Here is a 26,044-nt window from a genome sequence, read left to right as displayed (position 1 = left end):
AGGAGGATCTAGGGTTGTAGTATGGAGATGACCAGGTCTTGGTCGACACCCTAGTACGGTTCTGGGTAGAGGAGTTTGGGCCGGTGTGGTAAAGCTGTTCACGAAGGCAGGAATGCCAGATAATGACAGTTGTATTGATCTGCACTATTTAAATCCCCAAGTTCCTCCCTTTACAGTGACCGGAGGAGATTATTACCGTTTGGCCCGGTACAGTACTCTTGGGAAATGATGTCAGACAATCTGGACCCTCTCTTTCTAAAACTATCCTCCTCCATTGTTGCAACCCCTATTACCAGTCTGTTCAACCTCTCTTTTGTATCATCCGAGATCCCTAAAGATTGGAAAGCTGCTGCGGTCATCCCCCTCTTGAAAGGAGGTGACACTCTAGACCCAAACTGTTATAGACCTATATCCATCCTGCCCTGCCTTTCTAAAGTCTTCGAAAGCCAAGTTAATAAACAGATCACTAACCATTTTGAATCCCACCGTACCTTCTCTGCTGTGCAATCCGGTTTCCCGAGCTGGTCATGGGTGCACCTCAGCCACACTCAAGGTACTAAATGGGCGGCAGGGTAGCCTAGTGGTTAGAGCGTTGGACTAGTAACTGGAAGATTGCACGTTCAAATCCCCGAGCTGACAAGGTACAAATCCACAAATCTGTCGTTCTGCCCCTGAACAGTTCCTAGGCCGTCATTGAAAATAAGAATTTGTTCTTAACTGACTTGCCTTATTAAATAAAGGTAAAATAAAAATAAATAAATATCATAACCGCCATCGATAAAAGACAGTACTGTGCAGCCATCTTCATCGACCTGGCCAAGGCTTTGGACTCTGTCAATCACCATATTCTTATCGGAAGACTCAATAGCCTTGGTTTCTCAAATGACTGCCTCACCTGGTTCACCAACTACTTCGCAGACAGAGTTCAGTGTGTCAAATCGGAGGGCCTGTTCTCCGGACCTCTGGCAGTCTCTATGGGGGTACCACAGAGTTCAATTCTCAGGCCGACTCTTTTCTCTGTATATATCAACGATGTCGCTCTTCCTACTTCCGGCGCCGACAGAGATGGCCGCCTCGCTTCGCGTTCCTAAGAAACTATGCAGTTTTTTGTTTTTTTACGTGTTATTTCTTACACTAGTACCCCAGGTCATCTTAGGTTTCATTACATACAGCCGAGAAGAACTACTGAATATAAGATCAGCGTCAACTCACCATCAGTACGACCAAGAATATGTTTTTCGCGACGCGGATCCTGTGTTCTGCCTTACAACCAGTGCAACGGAGCGGATTACATGCAGCGACCCAAAAAAACGACTCAGAAAAAGAGGGAAACGAAGCGGTCTTCTGGTCAGACTCCGGAGACGGGCACACCGTGCACCACTCCCTAGCATTCTTCTTGCCAATGTCCAGTCTCTTGACAACAAGGTTGATGAAATCCGAGCAAGGGTAGCATTCCAGAGGGACATCAGAGACTGTAACGTTCTTTGCTTCACGGAAACATGGCTAACTGGAGAGACGCTATCCAAAGCGGTGCAGCCAGCGGGTTTCTCCACGCATCGCGCCGACAGAAACAAGCATCTTTCTGGTAAGAAGAGGGGCGGGGGCGTATGCCTTATGGCCAACGTGACATGGTGTGATGAAAGAAACATACAGGAACTCAAATCCTTCTGTTCACCTGATTTAGAATTCCTCACAATCAAATGTAGACCACATTATCTACCAAGATAATTCTCTTCGATTATAATCACAGCCGTATATATCCCCCCCAAGCAGACACATCGATGGCTCTGAACGAACTTTATTTAACTCTCTGCAAACTGGAAACGATTTATCCGGAGGCTGCATTCATTGTAGCTGGGGATTTTAACAAGGCTAATCTGAAAACAAGACTCCCTAAATTTTATCAGCATATCGATTGCGCAACCAGGGGTGGAAAGACCCTGGATCATTGTTACTCTAACTTCCGCGACGCATATAAGGCCCTGCCCCGCCCCCTTTCGGAAAAGCTGACCACGACTCCATTTTGTTGATCCCTGCCTACAGACAGAAACTAAAACAAGAAGCTCCCACGCTGAGGTCTGTCCAACGCTGGTCTGACCAAGCTGACTCCACACTCCAAGACTGCTTCCATCACGTGGACTGGGAGATGTTTCGTATTGCGTCAGACAACAACATTGACGAATACGCTGATTCGGTGTGCGAGTTCATTAGAACGTGCGTTGAAGATTTCATTCCCATAGCAACGATTAAAACATTCCCTAACCAGAAACCGTGGATTGAAGGCGCGAACCACTGCTTTTAATCAGGGCAAGGTGTCTGGTAACATGACTGAATACAAACAGTTCAGCTATTCCCTCCGCAAGGCTATCAAACAAGCTAAGCGCCAGTACAGAGACAAAGTAGAATCTCAATTCAACGGCTCAGACACAAGAGGCATGTGGCAGGGTCTACAGTCAATCACGGACTACAGGAAGAAACCCAGCCCAGTCACGGACCAGGATGTCTTGCTCCCAGGCAGACTAAATAACTTTTTTGCCCGCTTTGAGGACAATACAGTGCCACTGACACGGCCTGCAACGAAAACATGCGGTCTCTCCTTCACTGCAGCCGAAGTGAGTAAGACATTTAAACATGTTAACCCTCGCAAGGCTGCAGGCCCAGACGGCATCCCCAGCCGCGCCCTCAGAGTATGCGCAGACCAGCTGGCCGGTGTGTTTACGGACATATTCAATCAATCCCTATACCAGTCTGCTGTTCCCACATGCTTCAAGAGGGCCACCATTGTTCCTGTTCCCAAGAAAGCTAAGGTAACTGAGCTAAACGACTACCGCCCCATAGCACTCACATCCGTCATCATGAAGTGCTTTGAGAGACTAGTCAAGGACCATATCACCTCCACCCTACCTGACACCCTAGACCCACTCCAATTTGCTTACCGCCCAAATAGGTCCACAGACGATGCAATCTCAACCACACTGCACACTGCCCTAACCCATCTGGACAAGAGGAATACCTATGTGAGAATGCTGTTCATCGACTACAGCTCGGCATTCAACACCATAGTACCCTCCAAGCTCGTCATCAAGCTCGAGACCCTGGGTCTCGACCCCGCCCTGTGCAACTGGGTACTGGACTTCCTGACGGGCCGCCCCCAGGTGGTGAGGGTAGGCAACAACATCTCCTCCCCGCTGATCCTCAACACTGGGGCCCCACAAGGGTGCGTTCTGAGCCCTCTCCTGTACTCCCTGTTCACCCACGACTGCGTGGCCACGCACGCCTCTAACTCAATCATCAAGTTTGCGGACGACACAACAGTGGTAGGCTTGATTACCAACAACGACGAGACGGCCTACAGGGAGGAGGTGAGGGCCCTCGGAGTGTGGTGTCAGGAAAATAACCTCACACTCAACGTCAACAAAACTAAGGAGATGATTGTGGACTTCAGGAAACAGCAGAGGGAACACCCCCATCCACATCGATGGAACAGTAGTGGAGAGGGTAGCAAGTTTTAAGTTCCTCGGCATACACATCACAGACAAACTGAATTGGTCCACTCACACAGACAGCATCGTGAGGAAGGCGCAGCAGCGCCTCTTCAACCTCAGGAGGCTGAAGAAATTCGGCTTGTCACCAAAAGCACTCACAAACTTCTACAGATGCACAATCGAGAGCATCCTGGCGGGCTGTATCACCGCCTGGTATGGCAACTGCACCGCCCTCAACCGTAAGGCTCTCCAGAGGGTAGTGAGGTCTGCACAACGCATCACCGGGGGCAAACTACCTGCCCTCCAGGACACCTACACCACCCGATGCTACAGGAAGGCCATAAAGATCATCAAGGACATCAACCACCCGAGCCACTGCCTGTTCACCCCGCTGTCATCCAGAAGGCGAGGTCAGTACAGGTGCATCAAAGCTGGGACCGAGAGACTGAAAAACAGCTTCTATCTCAAGGCCATCAGACTGTTAAACAGCCACCACTAACATTGAGTGGCTACTGCCAACACACTGTCAATGACACTGACTCTACTCCAGCCACTTTAATAATGGGAATTGATGGGAAATGATGTAAATATATCACTAGCCACTTTAAACAATGCTACCTTATATAATGTTACTTACCCTACATTATTCATCTCATATGCATACGTAGATACTGTACTCTATATCATCGACTGCATCCTTATGTAATACATGTATCACTAGCCACTTTAACTATGCCACTTGGTTTACATACTCATCTCATATGTATATACTGTACTCGATATCATCTACTGTATCTTGCCTATGCTGCTCTGTACCATCACTCATTCATATATCCTTATGTACATATTCTTTATCCCCTTACACTGTGTATAAGACAGTAGTTTTTTGGAATTGTTAGTTAGATTACTTGCTCGTTATTACTGCATTGTCGGAACTAGAAGCACAAGCATTTCGCTACACTCGCATTAACATCTGCTAACCATGTGTATGTGACAAATAAAATTTGATTTGATTTGCTGCGGGTGATTCCCTGATACACCTCTACACAGACAACACCATTCTTTATACATCTGGCCCTTCTTTGGACACTGTGTTAACTAACCTCCAAACAAGCTTCAATGCCATACAACACTCCTTCCGTGGCCTCCAACTGCTCTTAAACGCTAGTAAAACCAAATGCATGCATTTTCAACCGTTCGCTTCCCGCACTTCCTGCCCTAGGTGTCTGGCTAGACTGTAAACTCTCCTTCCAGACTCATATCAAACATCTCCAATCCAAAATCAAAACTAGAATCGGGTATCTATTTGAGTTTGAGTTTGAGTTTATTTTTATTTTTACAGGGACAGTGCACATTAATCAACGTTTCAGTAAAAGTGCCGGTTTTAGCCAGCCGGCTAATTTTCAACCGCAGTCCCTGGGCAGGTTATTAAAAACAATTACAATATAGACAATAGCAACATAGAACAAGCAAGACATAGCAACATAGGACAAGCAAGACATAGCATACAGACAGAGCAACATAGGACAAGCAAGACGTAGCATACAGACAGAGCAACATAGAACAAAAAGCAGCAAGACAAAATTCATACAAGCAACAAAGTGTTTCCACACCTCACAAGCTACAGACTACAGACAACATGGAGAGCGGCAACACACAGCTAGGGACCATGTTCACAAATCTGATTGACCTTTATCCATGTCTTCAAGCATTTTGTGAAAGTGTGATATGTGGTGCAGTTATGTGTGTCTGATGGCAGTGTATTCCAGACATGGGAAGCTCTCACAGAGAATGCAGATTTACTAAAGGTGCTTTTCCTTAAGGGAACTATACAGTCACCTCTCATGGCAGACCTTGTGGATCTGCTGCCATATGTTTGGGTTTTCTGTTTAACAAAAATATTGAGTGGAGGGGGAGCCAGGCCATTAAGGATCTTGAATACAAGACATGCGTCGGTGTATTGCACAAGATTTTCCCAACTCAAGAGCTCATGCTTTCTAAGGATGTGACAATGATGATGGCTATTGGGCTTCCTATCAAGCACTTTGAGAGCCTGTTTGTAGACAGACTGAATAGGTTTTAATGTTGTACAGCAAGCTTGGGCCCAACTAGTCAAGCAGTATGTTAAGTGGGGAGTATCATAGATTTGAAGTACAGTTTTGCTACCTCTGTAGTCAAACAATTTCGTATAAATCGGAAATTAGCTAGGTTGAATTTGGTTATTTGAATTACCTTTTCACATGCTTTTTAAAAGAGAGGTTGGAATCAAGTATGATGCCAAGGTACTTAAAATCGGATACCACCTGGAGCTTCTCCCCTGACACATAGACATCTGGCTCAGTAGCATCTGTTGCCCTCTTTGTGAAGAACATGCAAACAGTTTTTTTCACATTGAGATGCAGACACGAGTCACTGAGCCACTTTGTAACCTGGACCATTACAGTAGTGAGTTCTTGTGCAGCTTGTTGTTTGCTCTTTGCATGCACATATCACTGTATCATCTGCATACATTTGAACTTCAGACCCAGTACAGACAGAAGGCAGATCATTAATGTACAGGCTGAACAGGAGGGGCCCCATTATTGACCCTTGGGGCACGCCCACATCATAGCTACGAGTGGGCGACAGCTCATTGCTCACTCTGACACACTGAGTTCTGCCTTCAAGGTATGATATCATCCATCTCAAGGCATCAGGGGAAAAGTTGAACTTGGACAATTTTGTGATGAGAATCTCATGGTTAACAGTATCAAAAGCCTTCCTTAGGTCCAGAAACACAGCCCCAACAGCACCCCCTTTGTCCATCTTGGACTTCACATTTTCCAGAAGAAAGCATTTGGCCGTTTCTGTGGAGTGTTGCGCTCTGAAGCCAAACTGCATGGAGTGTAATGTGAAGGGGCTGTTGTTGAGGTGGGCAATCAGTTGTTCTGCTACACACTTTTCAACAACCTTTGACACCACAGGTAGTATACTAATGGGCCTGTAGTTACTCACGTTAGCAGGGTCGCCTGATTTAAAGATGGCCGTTATTATGGCCAACTTCCATACCCTTGGAAACACACCGAGACCAATAGATGTGTTGGTGACCTTAGTAATGGGGCAAATGAGTGACTCTTTGTAGTTTTTAAGAAAGGTAGTCCATCCCAAACACATCTTTGGCTTTAGAGTTCTTTAGTGAGCTAATCACCTTGTTCACCTTTGACTCAGAAACCTCCCTTATGATGAAGACAGGTTGAGTGTCATTCACTAGCACTGAGCCCAAGAAACCAGTGGAGGGGTTCTGTGTCAGTACCCTGACAGAGTCAATAAAGTAGGAATTGAAGGCTATTGCTATTTCGACTGCATCCTGTGTTAGATTGTTATTCACCATGATTTCTAGTCTTTTTGCAGTGTTACTATGGTCTTTCCCTGTTAACTTTTTTAGATTCTCCCATGTCAATTTAGAATTTCCCTTTGCTTCACCAATTATGTTAATAAAAAAGTTTGCCTTGGCCTGTCTGATTTCTTTCATCACCTTATTTCTCAACATGGTAAACCTACGTCTGTCATGCTCTAATTTAGATTTTAAGGCTATTTTTAGAGCATAATCTCGTTCTTTCATCAATTTCCAGATTTCTCCATTTAGCCAAGGAAGAGTGCTCTTTTGGCCAGGTTTGGATTTGATTTTCTTTAGGAAGCCATTTATTGTAGTCTGGATTGTGGATAGAAAAACCTGACTATCAGCTTCCACGTCTGTATAGGACAAGAGATCATTCCAGTTTATTCCCTTAATTGCTTTTTCAAAATAGTTTAATTCACTCTTAGGTATTCTGAGTTGATCCGGCTTTCTAACAGTAGAGAGGTTAAACCTGCTCTTAGACAGCTTTCTGGCTATAAGTGTCAGATTATGATCAGACAGCCCAGTAACCATATTGAATGATTTAGTCACTCTCTCTGGTTTATTACTGAACACCAAATCAATCTGTGTTTTAGAGCAACAAGTCACCCTGGTTGGCCCTTTAACTAGCTGTGTAAGGTCAAAGGTATTAGTGATCCGTTTGAGGGTTTTCCTACAACACTTGTCTTCATAATTAATGTTAATCTCCCATTAAGATGACCTCTTTCCCAAAATCACATTCCCTAAGCATGGTATTAAACTGATCAAAAAACACACTTTTGGTGGAAGGTGGCCTATACATTCCAATGAGGGTAAAAGACATTTGGGGAGACAGTGTAACGTTCAGGCCGATACATTCTAGTTCATTATCACATGACCACTCAATTTGTTTACATCGGATATGTTCTTTAATGTAAATCATCACACCCCCTCCTCTTCCTTCAATCCTGTCTCTCCTGAAAACATTGTAGCCAGGCACAATCAAGGCAGCATATGGAGAGTGTTTATGGAGCCATGTCTCTGAGAGGCAGAGAAAGTCAAGGTTGGAGTCTGTGAGTAGATGTTGAATTTGATCACTTTTTGGAATGACACTACGAATGTTCAAGTGCCCCCCTAGTAGTCCCTTGGGCTTAGCTCGTGGGTCCCAGATGACTCGAGAGTGATTGACACATTGAAAAAAGTTAAATTTTCTGTGTTTTCTGACGGCTGGGTTTAGGCCGTTTTGTTTCGTTTTGATTAGGGGCAGTTCGGTAGCGCAATTAACAATCCCTCCCGCCTGCACTGGATGCGGGGAACTAATTAAAATAGCTTGTGTACCAGAAGCAGAGTCAGGGATCGCATATAGCGACTCTGGTATGTTTGAAGAGTCAAAATCTATCCTGGAGCCGGGTGAGTCGAGAGAAACCATAGGACCATAGCACTCACCCACCTCCACAGCGGCGACGACCAGTGGACGAGGCCATCCACCGCTCTCCACTCCGGTGCGTATCACTGGCTCGGTGATATTGGGCCCAGGCAATCCTAGTTGTACATCCCCGGAGAGCAGGAGGGTAGTGAACAGGTAGTTTAACAGTTTCCGATAAATGTTGGACTTGTGTTTGTTACGCCTAAGCGGTTCAGTAGAATAAGGAGCGAGGTAGACTTGGCCATTATTCAGAACATTATGGTATGCTGTGTACTGTCCGCTGCCGTGGAACGGTGAACCCCAGCAAGGACGCACTGAGATTATCAGTAGAGCAGCTACATAACTGACAATCATGGCAGAGTACTGGAGATAAAACACATAATTGCGCTTTAACTCTTTGCATGAGTTACTTAGCTGGGATCGGCGTACACCTGATGGTTTAGATAAAATTACAGCATTCGAATGAGAAGCGGCACCTGCCGCACCACCCTGTCTTCCGTCCGCCATTTTCCTTCCTGAGTGACGTATTCTTGGGCTCATTGAAGCACCTCCACACATTTCACAACAAAGCCTCCTTCACTCATGCTGCCAAACTTACCCTAGTAAAACTGACTATCCTACCGATCCTTGACTTCGGCAATGTCATCTACAAAATAGCTTCCAATACTCTACTCAGCAAACTGGATGCAGTCTATCACAGTGCCATCCTTTTTGTTACCAAAGCCCCTTATACCACCCACTACTGCGACCTGTATGCTCTAGTCGGCTGGCCCTCGCTACATATTCGTCGCCAGACCCACTGGCTCCAGGTCATCTATAAGTCTATGCTAGGTAAAGCTCCGCCTTATCTCAGCTCACTGGTCATAATAACACCCACCCATAGCACACACTCCAGCAGGTATATCTTACTGATCATCCCCAAAGCCCAGCAGGTGCCATATCTTGCAAAAACTGATCATCCCACAAAGCCAACACCTCCATCTGTTGCCCACCCAATCTACCTACCTCATCCCCATATTGTTTCTATTTACTTTTCTGCTCATTTGCACACCAGTATCACTACTTGCACATCATCATCTGCTCATCTATCACTCCAGTGTTAATCTGCTAAATTGTAATTACTTCGCTACTATGGCCTATTTATTGCCTTACCTCCTCACGCCATTTGCACACACTGTATATACTTTCTTTTTTTTCTATTGTGTTATTGACTGTATGCTTGTTTATTCCATGTGTAACTCTGTGTTGTTGTTTGTGTTGCACTGCTTTGCTTTATCTTGGCCAGGTCGCAGTTGTAAATGAGAACTTGTTTTCAACTAGCTTACCTGGTTAAATAAAGGTGAAATATATATATTTTTTAAATAAATTCACTGTCCTCTCCTCCTCTGTAAGGACAATAATGTAATGGCTTCTAGGACAAGAGCTAATGGGGTTTGATAATAGCTACTATAATTGTACCCCCAGCTGCTTGCATTAGCTAACAGACATGGTAGAGAGATAGAGGTAGAAGCTTCTTTGTCTTTCTGGAAAAGTTTTTAATTTGTCTCCATGAAAGCTGAATTATTGTTTATAAATGCAGTCAAATAAAATAAAATGCAATAAGATAGTAAAAGAAATTGTAAAAAAATCACAATACAGTATAAAAACAATATAAAAACTGTAATAAAAAGAAATACAATGGTAAAATACTTAAAATCTTAAATAACTCCAAAATAGAACAAGGTATCTATCAAAAAATGTTACACCAGTGACTGGGACACCACTGACAGTATCCCACATTGCATAGTTAGATTGACTTCCACATGTTTTAGGGCAATGTAGGTCAGTGTGCAATAATTTTTCTTCGTTTTAAATATACATATACAGTACCAGTCAAAAGTTTGGACACACCTACCCAAGGGTTTTTCTTTATTTTTGTACTATTTTCTACATTGTAGAATAATAGTGAAGACATCACAACTATGAAATAACACATATGGAATCATGTAATAACCAAAAAAGTGTTAAACAAATCAAAAATATATTTAATATTTTACATTCTCCAAAGTAGCCACCCTTTGCATTGATGACAACGTTGCACACTCTTGGCATTCTCTTAACCAGCTTCATGAGGAATGCTTTTTCAACAGTCTTGAAGGAGTTCAAACATATGCTGAGCACTTGTTGGGTGCTTTTCCTTCACTCTGTGGTTCCAACTCATCCCAAAGCATCTCAACTGGGTTGAGGTCGGGTGATTGTGGAGGCCAGGTCTGATGCAGCACTTTAATTCCTATGTTCATCAACCAATTTAACTGTAACAAAGCAAAACACTTTGTCCGTTTCTAAGAATTTGTAAGGTTCTTATTTGCATGAAACAGGCAAAGATCAGTCTCAAAATTAATCAATAGCGTTTATTCCCGAGAGCTCTGAACATAATCACATGTACATTAGTTTATATATCACACATAGCGTCATGTCTTACAAAAATGTCCCTCCTCCTCCTGGATCATGACAAAGCTGCTTTTCAATTCAATTCCAACACATACACATTGCTTATCTTCTGCCACCATATGTTACACAATCTACTGCACGCCCAACGGTTTCTCCCCTCCCTGGTTGGGGACAAGACATCTTTCCTGTTGTTAGTCTCACTGTGATCACGAGTTGTCTGTTGACCCTACCTCTTGGCCTATGTACCAACATATTCTTCAACAGACAACAGATAACTCTGTGAGTTATAACTCTACGCCAAATGTATACATTATTTGGTCATTATTGATAAAAAATCCTTCAACAGCACTCCATCACTCTCCTTGGTCAAATAGCCCCAACACAGCTTGGAGGTGTGTTTTGGGTCATTGTCCTGCTGAAAAACAACTGATAGTCCCACTAAGCGCAAACCAGAGGGGATGGCGTATTGCTACAGAATGCTGTGGTAGCCATGCTGGTTAAGTGTGCCTTGAATTCTAAATAAATCACAGACAGTGTCACCAGCAAAGCACCCCAACAACATCACACTTCCTCCTCCATGCTTCACGGTGGGAATCACACATGCAGAGATCATCTGTTCACCTACTCTGCATCTTACAAAGACACAGAGGTTGGAACCAAGAATCTCAAATTTGGACTCATCAAAGGACAGATTTCCACCGGTCTAAGGTCCATTGCTTGTGTTTCTTGGCCCAAGCAAGTCTCTTCTTATTATTGGTGTCCTTTAGTAGTGGTTTCTTCACGCAGTCTCCTCTGAACAGTTGATGTTGAGATGTGTCTGTTACTTAAACTCTGTGAAGCATTTATTTAGGCTGCAATCTGAGGTGCAGTTAACTCTAATGACCTTTTCCTCTGCAGCAGAGGTAACTCTGGGTCTTCCTTTCCTGTGGCGGTCCTCGTGAGAGCCAGTGTCATCATGGCTTTTGATGGTATTTTTTATTTATTTAACCTTTATTTAACCAGGAAGGGCTCATTGAGATTAAAATCTCTTTTTCAAGAGCGCCCTGGCCAAGATAGGCAGCACCAAGTCATTACAAAAAAAATGACAGACAACATGAAAAACTACAAGTAATCTAGTAAAAACCATTGAATTCACAAGAGTATAAAACAACGACTGCAGTTGAAGAAACTCAAAGTTCATTACATTTTCCGGATTGACTGACCTTCATGTCTTAAAGTAATGATGGGCTGTCATTTCTCTTTGCTTATTCGAGCTGTTCTTGCCATAATATGGATTTGATCTTTTACCAAATAGGGCTATCTTCTGTATACCACCCCTACCTTGTCACAACACAACTGATTGGCTCAAACGCAATTAAGGAAATAAATTACACAAATTAACTTTTAACATGGCACACCTGTTAATTGAAATGCATTCCAGGTGACTACCTCATGAAGCCGGTTGAGAGAATGCTAAGAGTGTCCATAGCTGTCATCATGGCAAAGGGTGGCTACTTTGAGGAATCTCAAATATAAAATAAATGTTTTGGTTACTACATCATTCCATATGTGTTATTTCATAGTTTTGATGTCGTCACTATTATTCTACAATGTAGAAAATAGTCAAAATAAAGAAAAACCTTGGAATGAATAGGTTTGTCCAAACTTTTGACTGGTACTGTACGTTTGCTTTGGCATTAATGAATATGTGTATAACCCATTTCTATTCAGCGAGTAACACATAAATACACTCTTAGAAAAAAATAGTTCCAAAAGGGTTATTTGGCTGTCCCCATAGGAGAACCCTTTTCGGCTCCAGGTAGAACCCTTTTCTTTTCACCGAGGGTTCTACATGGAACCCAGAAGGGTTTTGCCTGGAATCAAAAAGGCTTCTTCAAAGGGTTCTCCTATGGGGACAGATGAATAACCCTTTTAGGTTCAGGATAGCAGTCTCTTTGTATTAGAGTGTCACCAGACTTACTTTGGTTAGAGCGGTACAGTGGGGCAAAAAAGTATTTAGTCAGCCACCAATTGTGCAAGTTCTCCCACTTAAAAAGATGAGAGAGGCCTGTAATTTTCATCATAAGTACACTTCAACTATGACAGACAAAATGAGAAAAAAAAATCCAGAAAATCACATTGTCGGATTTTTAATGAATTTATTTGCAAATTATGGTGGAAAATAAGTATTTGGTCAATAAACTTTTGTTATCTCCATACTTTGTTATATACCCTTTGTTGGCAATGACAGAGGTCAAACGTTTTCTGTAAGTCTTCTCGAGGTTTTCACACACTGTTGCTGGTATTTTGGCCCATTCCTCCATGCAGATCTCCTCTAGAGCAGTGATGTTTTGGGGCTGTTGCTGGGCAACACAGACTTTCAACTCCCTCCAAAGATTTTCTATGGGGTTGAGATCTGGAGACTGGCTAGGCCACTCCAGGACCTTGAAATGCTTCTTACGAAGCCACTACTTCGTTGCCCGGGCGGTGTGTTTGAGATCATTGTCATGCTGAAAGACCCAGCCATGTTTCATCTTCAATGCCCTTGCTGATGGAAGGAGGTTTTCACTCAAAATCTCACGATACATGGCCCCATTCATTCTTTCCTTTACACGGATCAGTCGTCCTGGTCCCTTTGCAGAAAAACAGCCCCAAAGCATGATGTTTCCACTCCCATGCTTCACAGTAGGTATGGTGTTCTTTGGATGCAACTCAGCATTCTTTGTCCTCCAAACACGACAAGTTGAGTTTTTACCAAAAAGTTATATTTTGGTTTCATCTGACCATATGACATTCTCCCAATCTTCTTCTGGATCATCGAAATGCTCTCTAGCAAACTTCAGACGGGCCTGGACATGTACTGGCTTAAGCAGGGGGACACGCCTGGCACTGCAGGATTTGAGTCCCTGGCGGCGTAGTGTTACTGATGGTAGGCTTTGTTACTTTGGTCCCAGCTCTCTGCAGGTCATTCACTAGGTCCCCCCGTGTGGTTCTGGAATTTTGCTCACCGTTCTTGTGATCCTTTTGACCCCACGGGGTGAGATCTTGCGTGGAGCCCCAGATCGAGGGAGATTATCAGTGGTCTTGTATGTCTTCCATTTCCTAATAATTGCTCCCACAGTTGATTTCTTCAAACCAAGCTGCTTACCTATTGCAGATTCAGTCTTCCGAGCCTGTGCAGGTCTACAATTTTGTTTCTGGTGTCCTTTGACAGCTCTTTGGTCTTGGCCATAGTGGAGTTTGGAGTGTGACTGTTTGAGGTTGTGGACAGGTGTCTTTTATACTGATAACAAGTTCAAACAGGTGCCATTAATACAGGTAACGAGTGGAGGACAGAGCCTCTTAAAGAAGAAGTTACAGGTCTGTGAGAGCCAGAAATCTTGCTGGTTTGTAGGTGACCAAATACTTATTTTCCACCATAATTTGCAAATAAATTCATAAAAAATCAGACAATGTGATTTTCTGGATTTTTTTTTCTAATTTTGTCTGTCATAGTTGAAGTGTACCTATGATTAAAATTACAGACCTCTCTCATCTTTTTAAGTGGGAGAACTTGCACAATTGGTGGCTGACTAAATACTTTTTTGCCCCACTGTATGTAGAAGGTAGTGTTCCCTAAAGCAGGTTCCTCAGCAGGAAGGAGAGGGCTGCCCCTAGAGACAGACCCAGAGCCAGGAAGAAGGTCATCAAGGCACCTGCTGTCTCACAGTCTTTAGACCTCACCAGCCTGGGAAAGAGAACAGGGATCAGGTGGACAGCTCCAGATACTGGGGAACACGTTGCAAACTGCACCGATTGTTACTGCAGTGTAATAACATGTTGCATTAAACAAAACAAAAAAACGGTTAATGGAACAACCTGACAAAAGTGTCGAATAGATTCCGGGAAGATATCAACTGTGTGACTCACTGAGGTGCGTAGGACATGCAGAGACAGATTAAGTATCCATTGGACACGGCGAATAATGTCATGATGGCAACGAAGGCAATGTCGTGGGAGAACAGGACTGGCAGGTACTGACGGTTGTCAGTCTTACACAGCATGATGAGAGGGATGAAGACCACGCGGGACACCACGAGCACAGGGAACAGACGGCTTCTCTTTGAGGGCTGTGGGACAGATAAAGACAGAGAGACCCTATTAGGCAGAGAAACATACTCTGAGGCATTGGAGCAGCAATTGAATGCAGTTATTGGTAGTAAAGACAGACAGGCAGAGGGCAGAAATGTCAGACTCACCCACTGAACCATAGAGGTGACACTGCGGCCAATCAGGTCCATGACGTTAAAGACGATGAAGCAGCAGACGCAGAGAAAGTATCGGTCTGAAACATACAGATGTAAGGCAGATGTCCAACCCCAACTGGACATTATAGTACTAGGCAATTATGTGTTGTTCTCCCAACTGTTTGCTCACCCCACTCCTTGTTTCCATACACACTCTTCACTTTTACTGTGACAGCGGGGAAAACCGACAGTGTGACAGCCAGCACACATGTCACACAGAGGGCCATCACCCAAACCTGTACAACAGTAACAAAGTGTGAGAGAAATGTTTGAGAAAATGTTGATTTGAATGGAGATTGGAATGACAGTGGGATCCGGAATACGGCACCTTTTTGAAGACTGCCAGGACAGATGACCTGGTGTGACTGTCAGTCTGTTTCGTCCCACTGGCCTCAAAATCACCATTTGTTATTATGGGTTCATTGTTGTAGCCATTCAGGTCACCATTGGCCAAAGCTTCTTTTTCTTTGTCTTTGAAAAGAATCGAACAAATCGTCAGGCAACTGCACTGATTTGACCATGATAAAGACAGTGACAACCGGTTCAAGAATTATATCGTTTTGAAGACATATCTGAAAACAAACAAACATATTAAGGAAAGTCACTGCACATAAATTAATGAACTATTAGTAATAATAGCTCTTCTATATGGTATAATGTATTTGTTATTAGTTAAGGATGGAATATAATGTTCCATAGACCTACCTGCACTTTCGAGAGGCTCGTTTGGGGTCGCCAGTTGGCCATGGTGACTTTGACTTTTCTCAAAGTAGAACCGGGCAAACTCCTAGAGCCCAACACAAAATCTTATGAGTACATTCCTCTGTAATGTCCAATGCAACAGTAGTAGAACTGACTCTTTCTCTCTTGTCATGGTCGGTGTAGCCACTCACCAGGTGTGGCAGTAGTAAGTAGCTGAGCAAAGTGAGCAGAGTCGCCACACAGGGGGTGATGAAGTATCCAAGAGCGGCACTGGCCTTGTCTGTTTTACCTACACGGAGAGAAAGAGAAACTCAGTACTAAATAGAATTAAAAGACACGTTCACGTAAAAACAGAGTCAAATCTATCCTGGCAGGCGGAGCTGAGATGTTTTCCCCACCAAACAGGATGTGGTGACCAGTTATTCAGTTGAGTGAAGCTGAAGCATAACACACATGTTTACCACAGTTGGAGCCTGCTCTTCCAGTTATGCTAATGCCAGATTGTGTTCTGTAGGGTGTGTCTTAAGCCTGTTCACGGTCAGCCTCAAACAACTGTGCCCATGCCCCTATAAGCTTACTGTTTGAAAACCCAGTGCCTTACTTGCAAACAGAGGTACGGCATTTTGCATAACATTGTGAGCAAATGCCATTAGCCAAGGACCTGATTTAGTGAGCCTGTTACTATATTAAGGAGGAGGAGGTCATGTTGATTTAGTGTGCTTGGGTGTGTCATTGTGTTCGTTGTTAGTGTGTGTCGTGAGGTGATATGGCGTGCGTAGGGAAGTGTAGTACTCACTGAGGATAGAGAGCAGACTGGCCAGGGCTGCGAAGATCCCTGCCAGTCCCTGACCACTCATGAACAACGTGCTGTACTTCGGGGGGAGCATTCCTACCAGCCCAAACAGACTGCCCTGAAGCACAGCTCCAAAAGCTAGAGAACGGAAGGAAGAGGGGATGTGTGAGTATTTCCACATAAAATCTGATTGGAACACATTTTCATCAGACAAATAGTCAAAACAATGATACTACTACTTCTGATTCTGAACGATATAATACGTGATCCAGAGACACATGAGTGCAGGCGGGAACCAACTCACAGTTGATGAACCAGATAGTTGCCATGGTAATAGAGAAGAAGCTGTCGGGCTGCATGGGCACCTTGACCATAATGGCCGTGAGGAGGAAGAGGCAGAGGATGGAGACCAGACTGACAGCAATCCGGACCTTCTCTCTGATACTAAACGCCACACAGGAAAAAGAAGGTTGGGTTCGACCACGACACTAAACTAGACCTTCCATTCAAAAGGAGACAGGTGTGGAATCAAAAGTAAGACACATTAGAACCATGTGGTATGTTGCTCACCGCTGATACAGGAAAGAGTTGGCCAGGGTGAAGAGGAGCAGGGGAAGCTGGGCTAGAAGGGTCATAAAACTGGCAAACTCGTAGTCTTTAGTCACTGGGGTCGTTCCATTAGTAACTGGGGTCGTTCCATTAGCAACTGGGGTCGTTCCGTAACTTGACGGGGTCCCTTTGAGGCGGTCGTCGAAATACTTCAGCAGAAAAGAATGGGAGAACAGAGGTGACATTAGCTGAAGCCCCCTACTCATATCATACGGCAAACTAATATTAGACAGTATGTTTGCCTGAAAGTGTAAATGTTCAGTGAAAATGTTTATTGTTTGTGGTACCTAAATGTGTGTGTGAGTGTCTGGTTGTGTTGAGGTAGAGGAGCTGTGTGGTACCTCAGTGGCGGTGATGAAGAAGTTCCATGGCAGCAGTGTCCCAAGTCCCAGGATAAAGATGATTACGGCCACAGCACAGCCTCTGTTAGGGGAGGGAAGACATCACTCACATCTCACGTAGCAACCACTCCTACATCCGCTGGTAGCACTGCGTTTTAAGGTAGGTTACTGTTTCCACTGGTATTTACTTTGTATTTCATAGGAATGTAATGTAGTAAGAATGGGTATTTTATGGTTTACTTACATAATTGGTAATTACCTGGTACTAAATGGTGCCTAGTGATGCTTAATGTATCCCAAAGAAACAAGTAATTTCTAGTTTTTTACTGAGTAATTACTGATATATCATGTAATTTCTTATCTGATTCCCATAGACCAGTGCTCAGATGAACGATATGGTATGTCACACCCTGATCTGTTTCACCCATCTTCGTGCATATCTCCACCCCCCTCCTGGTGTCGCCCATCTTCCCCATTATCCCCAGTGCATTTATACCTGTGTTCTCTGTTCGTCTGTTGCCAGTTCCTCTTGTCTTATCAAGTCCACCAGCCCTAGTCTGTTTTCTAGCCCTCCCGGTTCCGAACTTTTCTGCCTGTTTTGACCTTTTCTGCATGCCTGTCCTCGACCTGCCGATTGCTTGACCCTTGTATTTTAATAAATATCAGAGACTCGAACCATCTGCATCTGGATCTCGCCCTGTGTCGTTATATGGTAACTAAATGAAGAAGCACGTGAAAGCTGCTCCCTACATGTTTTTGTCTCAGATGATTCAACCAATGAAAAGTGAGTAAACTCACCGGTCCACAGGGGCATTCTTCTGGGTAGTCATCCTGATACTCTTGAGTCTGTACACAAACATGGGACAGAGGATAGCTTCAGAACGTGTCACTCTTTTGTGTTGAAACATAACCACAGCAAATCCCCCTGATTTTATTCTAATCAGTCATCTTTGACAAGAAATAACATCATATTTTTGCTCTTGGTGATTTCATCATGTTCTAAAAAGTCTACAACTTAAAAGGAGTTAACCATATCCAGTCCCCTCCCACCATAATTTCTACAACATAATTTCCTTGTCTTCTGCCATGTTCCGGTATCTCGGGTTAGACAAGGCTACTTTCTGAATGAACCATGTGGTAAAAAAGAAAAGCTTTCCACGTGGCTTCTGAAACGAAGTATTCAATGGCAAACTTTGAGATTAAATTAGTATTATTATACAGGATGTTAGACCTATACAACATCTCAAAATGAACGGTTTTATTACTGACATGGAGAAAAACGTGTTCCATTACTTCGGCTAATACCGGTGTATTATACTATTGGCATTAACTTCAGGCCTATACATCCTTAATAATTATAACGCTCTAGATCTAAATCAGAAATGAGATCCTTCCCGGTGGACTATAACATCTTGGGGTAGCCCACACCTGTCGACACACACTCACCACCTACCTGCCTTATGCTTCAATTAGAAAATGTAGTTGATACATCAAATTATATTGAATTAAATCCTTGGTGTCGAACACCACGGGTGGTTCCTCGTAGAACACCACGTTGAGGATATGACTCATACACGAACAAGAAAGTAACAACAGTAGCTCTACGTACAGGCTGGCACGCTTCGCATGTCGCTTTTATGTACAAACCAATTGAATGGATGTTTGGCTTGTGTGCATTGTTTTTTTGCGGGCTATTCATTTGATTTGTTCCAACAGTTAAAACATGCAACACATTCAACAACACAGCATCTTATTCAAAACTCAAGCAACAGGGCAGTAGTAGCTGAGTGAAGACATAAACTAGTCGGTCAGAGAAGAAGTGCCCCCGATGCGGCACTATTAAATTGGACAAATAAAGCACAATTCTTCTTAATTTCTGGATCGCAATTTTTTTTCTCAGCGAATAAAAAAGTAGCCTATAGTTGGGCGCCTCAAGGCTATTTGAGCTGTTCTTAGGTTATATCACCATTCAAAAAACACAGCCAAATGAAAAGAAATGCCAACAAAATAATAAAAGCAACGTATGTTAAACATTAAACTCACCAGTTAGAGTCGAATTGTTTAGTAGCTGGTATCGTCCTTCCTATGCTGACAAAACGCGCTCAATGAAGTGAACGCTTTTCAAAATTTAGCGCGAAGTGTTCCCTGTCCCTGTACATGGAGCGCCAATTTTGAGAGCGCCTCTATTGGCTGTGCAGTTTGTTCAGGGGTGAAATTGTACCCAATTGTCATACTTGAGTAAAAGTAAAGATACCTTAATAGGAAATTACTAAAGTAGAAGTGAAAGTAACTCAGTAAAATACTACTTGAGTAAAAGTCTAAAATTATTTGGATTTAAACATACTTAAGTATCAAAAGTAAATGTAATTGCTAAAATATACAAAATAAAAAGTAAGAGTATAAATCATTTCAAATTCATTTCAAATTCCTTATATTAAGCAAACCAGAGGGCACAATTTTCTTGTTTGTTAAATGTAGTATTGATAGCCAGGGGCTATGGAGCCAGATACCTGCCAAAATGTTGAACGTACATATCGTTAGGATTGTAAGAAAGTCCATAAGTAAAATGTTAGGATCAGAAAAGCAATGCGTGAAACATGGCTGTCAGCAGAGCCTTGTCTGGCAGCGAAAGTTTCTACTGACTACTGTTGAGATGTACAAACTATGGCATAAAGGGACACCGAGCGGATAAGAAGCAATCTGTAATTAATGAGCGAGCTAGTCAACATAACTATTTGTTCAGCACTTTTGTAATGTACAGCAATAGAATTCAGAACATGGGCCGTTCTTACAGTATTCTCCCTGTACACCAAGTCAGAACCGTAGGATAAATAAAGGAGGCATATACGCACGCAGGTAATGAAAGCTCTTACAAAATGTGATGATCGTATTTCTATAAAACAGGCTATAGGCTACATTTCCATCACCAAGTCAGAACAGTAGGCTAAGTTATGAGGGGGAAAGGGACCAAATTATTAGGGTGAGGCACAAAAATGGATCCAGATACCTGCCAAAAGGTTGAACGTACGTATTGTTAGGATCGTAAGAAAATCCAGATGCAAATGGTTAGGATTGTAAGAAAAGCCATCTGTGAAACATGAAACGTAAATGTGAAATTTAAACTGTGAACATACAAACATGTTACGATTACTGACCATCATTTCAGGCTTGAACAAATCTTGTGTTACATTTCTGACATACAATAATACCTTTCAGAGTTTTGGCAGTTTCATCTCACCAACAAAAAAAACGGACACCAAACGGCCTGTGAGGAGTGCTACGAGAAAAGCATAACACAGTATAAAAACGGAAGTCAGTAAAACAAGAAAGAGGTATCCTGCACATTTTCAAGTTAAACATCTCCATTCTCTATTACTCAGTTGCGTTGACATCATATTTAACTAGCTAATGTAATGGATTTGTTTTCCAGTGCAAGTCTAGATAGCACTAGCTGTATTATGCCTACAACAGTGAAGTTTCAGTCCGCTAAGTGTATCTACAGCATGGGCATATGGGTGACATGGACATCCCCATGCATGCACCTTATCAAAATATGACAAATGTAATATTGCACCCTCCCATTATCTGGGATCTGTCTGCAATCATAACCAGTAGTATATACCAGGAATAATGAATCATAACCAGTAGTATATACCAGGAATAATGAATCATAACCAGTAGTATATACCAGGAATAATGAATCATAACCAGTAGTATATACCAGGAATAATGAATCATAACCAGTAGTATATACCAGGAATAATGAATCATAACCAGTAGTCTATACCAGGAATAATGAATCACAACCAGTAGTATATACCAGGAATAATGAATCATAACCAGTAGTATATACCAGGAATAATGAATCATGACCAGTAGTATATACCAGGTATAATGAAACAGACTAATAATAGATGTCTGGTTAATCTTTGAATTATTTATCACCACGGGAGTCTTTGCCACTAAAAATATTGATTTATTTATTTCATCACTCAAAATCTTACCAAAGCATATTCTGTAGGAGGGCTTAATATGAATTGAAAATGTTTTGACATGATTCATATGAATCGGGTCATGAACATATGGACTTTGAAATGAACATGGGAGAGGTTAAACAGAGGCTACGTCTGGCATAAGCGTATTCCCACACTTTACAATAACTCTGCGGCAGTGGTCTTAGGTAATATTCACATAGGTTATTCCCTCCATCACGACACTGCTGCCCAGTTGAAGAGCTTGTGATCTCCATGCAGCACCACAGCACTATGCGCCTTCGAAAAAGCGCCCCTCAGCTTCAGAAGATGCCCTTCTGGAGGCCTGCAGTCATAAAGCTTTACTCTAATGTAAGGACTATTTCCCTACAAGTCAAATAAAGTGCAGAGCATGCATGATGCACGCAACTCATCATTCCAGCATATTTGATCATTTAATTCATCCTTCAGTCAGTCAGTATGTCATCCATTCAGTCATTTGTCTGAGTTGCAGTAACAACTAAATCAAAGAGAATATAGAACAGTTCATTTGTTTATTTATGTCTGTATTCAAATTAATTTAAATTCTCCAAAGTGTTATAGCCTGTCACTTTAATAACTCAATGTTAAATGTAGGCCTATCCAAAACAAAAAGCAAGCCAACTTGTAGGGATTGCAATTTAGACTATCATTTTTGGCACTGGTGTCTTGCAGGATAATTTTTTAACACTATTTGTGTTTTCTAACAGTTTTTATTATAGGTTCTCCCTTTAAAAACAGACCCTAGCTCACAGACCTCTAAATATGACCTCTAAATACATGTTTAACAAAATAGTTGAAGAAGCACGTGCAGTGGCTGATAGGGAAAACAGATCTGGCAATAAGAATAGGCTATAGATAGTCTTGACCATTTTGGACCCTTTGGCTATATTGCTCAGTTTTCGCCAAGAATTAATCAATATTTTGTTTTCTCATTTATTGATATTTAGCCTCTGCGTGATGGGGTTGTGCAACGCAAATGGCTATAACAAGCCTACATTACGAGTGGAATTCACTAATACAACAGTCAAAATGCCTAATTTAAGGCCTACAGTCCGTGCTCCCAAATACTGGAAAACGTGTGATTCATTAGGTTACATGATTACCACAATAGCAACACCCGGATTTAAAAATAAATTCTGCAATTATATTTTTGTACATTTACAAATCTAATTTAACGTTTACATTTATTGCATGGCTTTCCTTACGATCCTAACAATTTAAGAATGGATTTTCTTACGATAGGTTTGTTCAACCTTTTGGCAGCTATCTCGCTCCATACATTTTCTCCGACGCACACTTGCAGTTTACTGTTGCCTGGGCTGTGGCTGTCTTAAATGTCTACTTCGTGCCACAAGTGAACACAGCGTTTGCGAGACAGACATGTTATCAACTGACACAGAAAACTGGTGAGAAAGTGCAGCAATTTGTTACTCGTCGTCTTTGACAAGCGGCTAAAGACAGTGACTTTGCTGGAGATAAAGACAATCAGATTAGAGATGCCATACTGAGCAAGTGTACGGAATATGTGCGCTGAAACCTATTAGAGGGCCTTGGACTAACATTGGCACGGTCACGAGCTAGCAGCACAATGTGAAAGTACTGAAGTGCACATGTCCACAACGATAGCATGCCTTCTCTGATTGGTCTTTTCCTTCTGCATTCTGTCTCTGTCTCTGACCCGTACCTACACACATGGTGGATATTTGCACTTCATTCCTTTCACATTGTGTGGCTAGTTCATGACCGCGCTAATGTAAACCCAGTGGTCAGGGCACTCTAATTGGTTTCGGAAGTGGCGACCTGTTTGTTTTGAGCCTCACGTTTTTAGCAAAAAAATGTTTTGGGGGGGTGAGCTTTCCTGTTTTTGGTATTAGTATGTGTCACATATCAGTTTGCAAACAATGTCAAATATATATATTGTAATGACCTGACTAGATCATAAAGGAACTATTGTCCAGACAGAATTGAGTTTACGAATTTACGGTTTATTAACCCAACTTCACACAGGCCCGTTTGTCCGTGGCCCACGCCAAATAAATGAAGGATACCCTATAAACCAACCGTGCTCTTCTCTTGTGAAAGCCAGACATAAGAGGGAGAACAATTGCTAAACCTGGTCTTAACCAGTGTTGCCAACTCATTTTCTGGGTAAGTTGCTAAATGACATTGTGATGTCATTGCGTGATAACGTAAAATTAGGTCATTACGTAGAATACACAATAACGTTACTCAAATTGACTGGCCATCTCGGCCAAAAATATGATTTGACATTTATTCAGGTACAGACTCACACTATTGTCTGTACTTCTGGCTGTACACGGTTTTGATTGAGACATGTTGATTGATGTTGTAAGTTCTGTTCAAGATCAAACATTCGTGACCAACTATATTCATTGGGTTTGGCTCGTCGAACGCATACTACTGATGCTGCAATCAGCCAACAATGATTTGCAATTTGCTGAAATTACCGCTGTCTTGCTGCGGACGTCACTCACAATGCACTTTTGCAGCCAGGCACGTGTGTTGTGACTGAGTGTGTGACAGAGAAAATCGTTTGTGTGTCATTTAGAGGTAAAATGCATGCATTTTAGTGTTTGAGTCACTTTACAAAAGTTGCTAAAAGTTTCAAATACATTTTTAAAAGTAGCTATAATTGTTGCTAGTTGCTGTTTGAAAATAAAGTTGCTAAATCTAGCAACAAAAAGTGTTGGCAACTAATTTTCCGGGGAAGTTTGCTAGAGGCAGGTCGATTTGTTGCTAAAAGTTGCTAAATTACGTTATGTCATTGCGTGATGACGACATTACGTAATAATGTAAAACTCATTACGTATGATACACAATAACGTTACTCAAATTGACTGGCCATCTCGGGGAAAAATATGATTTGACATTTGTTAGTTTAGATTTGTTTGTTTATTATCATATATTTTTATTTTTAAAAGTATTATAAACACAACACATTTTACATGATCACATTTTTATTTGTAAACACAACCCATTGAATTATTGAACAATTACACATTATTGAACAATTACATTTTATTTATTTTCTTTTTAACTAGTAAACCTACACATTCTGAACAATTATATTTTTAAGCAGTGTATTGGTAGTTAGTTAACATGCTACCTAACTGATCAACAATTTCCCTTTACTCAGTGGCGTGCCGTGGGACTGGGGCTTCAGTGAGGTCCTACACAGTCCCACCCGAATTAATCCACCTCTTATTACCATCATTATGATGCCATGGCTCTAGACAATATACATTTAGACAGAAACGCAATATAACCAGGTGTTGCGTCACCTTGAAATTGAAATTTTTATTCAGAGAATTGCAGGGGAAGAATACAATACAGTACAGTTCAACTAATAGGCAAGAACATAGTCGAGTGCAACAGAGTTATATTAATATTCTTCCTCTATCCATTTCTTGTCCACAAACTTTGAGCTTTAAGTAAAAAAATTTAAAAAAAGAGTCAGCACTTTCATCGTGTCCCCTAAATGAAAGTTCCTGTTTACCCAAAAACATGACACAATCAATGAGTCTTTTCAATATTTCCCTATTTTTCTTCACCTTTTCATCTCAACCTGGGGCTGGAAGCAGTGCAACCAAAAGGAAAGCTATGAAATGAAGAGTATAACTCATTTTGTTTTCACCCTATCCTACAGACCAGGTTCCCAGAACAAGACGGCAGACGCACTGTCCTGGATGTATGACACAGTGATACATGTGTATATCCCTTTGATCTCAAAACAAGGGCAAGTCTACTCAGAGTAATCTGGGGAATAATTTAATACATATTTGTGGAAAAATATATATATATATATTTTTTTTATTCTGATGATGTTTAGGCCAGCAGAGAAGGCCTTGCTGGCCCTGACGGCCCACCACTGCCTTTACTGTGGCAATTGTTATTGAATCAACGCGCTATTAGCCACTTTCAATGCAACAAACCAAAACAAATTGAACTATGCAAGAGATTGTAGGCAGAACGCATTGGAGCAGGATTCTATTGCATTCTATTGGATTCTATCAGGATTCTATTGCATTGACACACACTACTCAGCCCGTACTCTACACAGACCGGTGTGGCATAAACACAGCCATATATGGATCTGTGCCATTTACTTTTAACTGGACTGTGTTTACAGCATGAGTGGTTCTGAGTAGACTTGCCCTTGTTTTGAGATCAAAGGGATATGCACATTTTGTTCATATCCTTTGCTAGTTAGGGAGTTATTAGCCCAGTTATAGATCATTTGTAGCCAGCAATAGGGGAGTGATTGTTTCCTGCTAAATCACAAAATGTGTACATTTCTAGACATACAGTGGGTCAAAAAAGTATTTAGTCAGCCACCAATTGTGCAAGTTGTCCCACATAAAAAGATGAGAGAGGCCTGTAAATTTCATCATAGGTACACTTCAACTATGACAGACAAAATGAGAAAAAAAATCCAGAAAATCACATTGTAGGATTTTCTTTTTATTTATTTTTTAAACTCTGTTTATTAAGTTTTACACACATACACAAGACAACACAAAGCAATATAAATAATATACTCAACTAGAAAAAATAAATAATAATAAATAAATAAATAAAAAATTGGCTTTAAAGATACCATACTT

General features: G+C 41.9%; 1 protein-coding gene across 2 annotated transcripts; it reads right to left on the bottom strand.

The window, feature by feature from the left end:
* Positions 1–14,202: 14,202 nt before the first annotated feature.
* LOC112228952 (equilibrative nucleoside transporter 2) lies at positions 14,203–19,584 on the bottom strand. 2 transcript variants are annotated; one of them, XM_024394769.2, is made up of 13 exons: positions 19,450–19,584; positions 18,205–18,252; positions 17,407–17,488; positions 17,027–17,214; positions 16,761–16,900; positions 16,460–16,594; positions 15,855–15,952; positions 15,667–15,748; positions 15,290–15,432; positions 15,092–15,197; positions 14,914–14,999; positions 14,585–14,784; positions 14,203–14,402 (listed from the first exon to the last, which is right to left on the bottom strand). In XM_024394769.2, exons 2-13 carry the CDS (start codon positions 18,234–18,236, stop codon positions 14,291–14,293), a joined length of 1,404 nt encoding a protein of 467 aa, XP_024250537.2. In that variant the 5' UTR covers positions 18,237–18,252; positions 19,450–19,584; the 3' UTR covers positions 14,203–14,290. The 2 variants fall into 2 exon arrangements, with proteins under 2 accessions (XP_024250537.2, XP_042165668.1); XM_042309734.1 differs by lacking the exon at positions 19,450–19,584 and adding an exon at positions 18,860–18,977.
* Positions 19,585–26,044: the final 6,460 nt, after the last annotated feature.

This window comes from Oncorhynchus tshawytscha, linkage group LG30, assembly GCF_018296145.1.
Source record: "Oncorhynchus tshawytscha isolate Ot180627B linkage group LG30, Otsh_v2.0, whole genome shotgun sequence".
Lineage (NCBI taxonomy): Eukaryota > Metazoa > Chordata > Actinopteri > Salmoniformes > Salmonidae > Oncorhynchus > Oncorhynchus tshawytscha.
The sequence above is the reverse complement of the archived record's forward strand: the minus strand, read 5'-3'. Positions and strand labels throughout refer to the sequence as shown.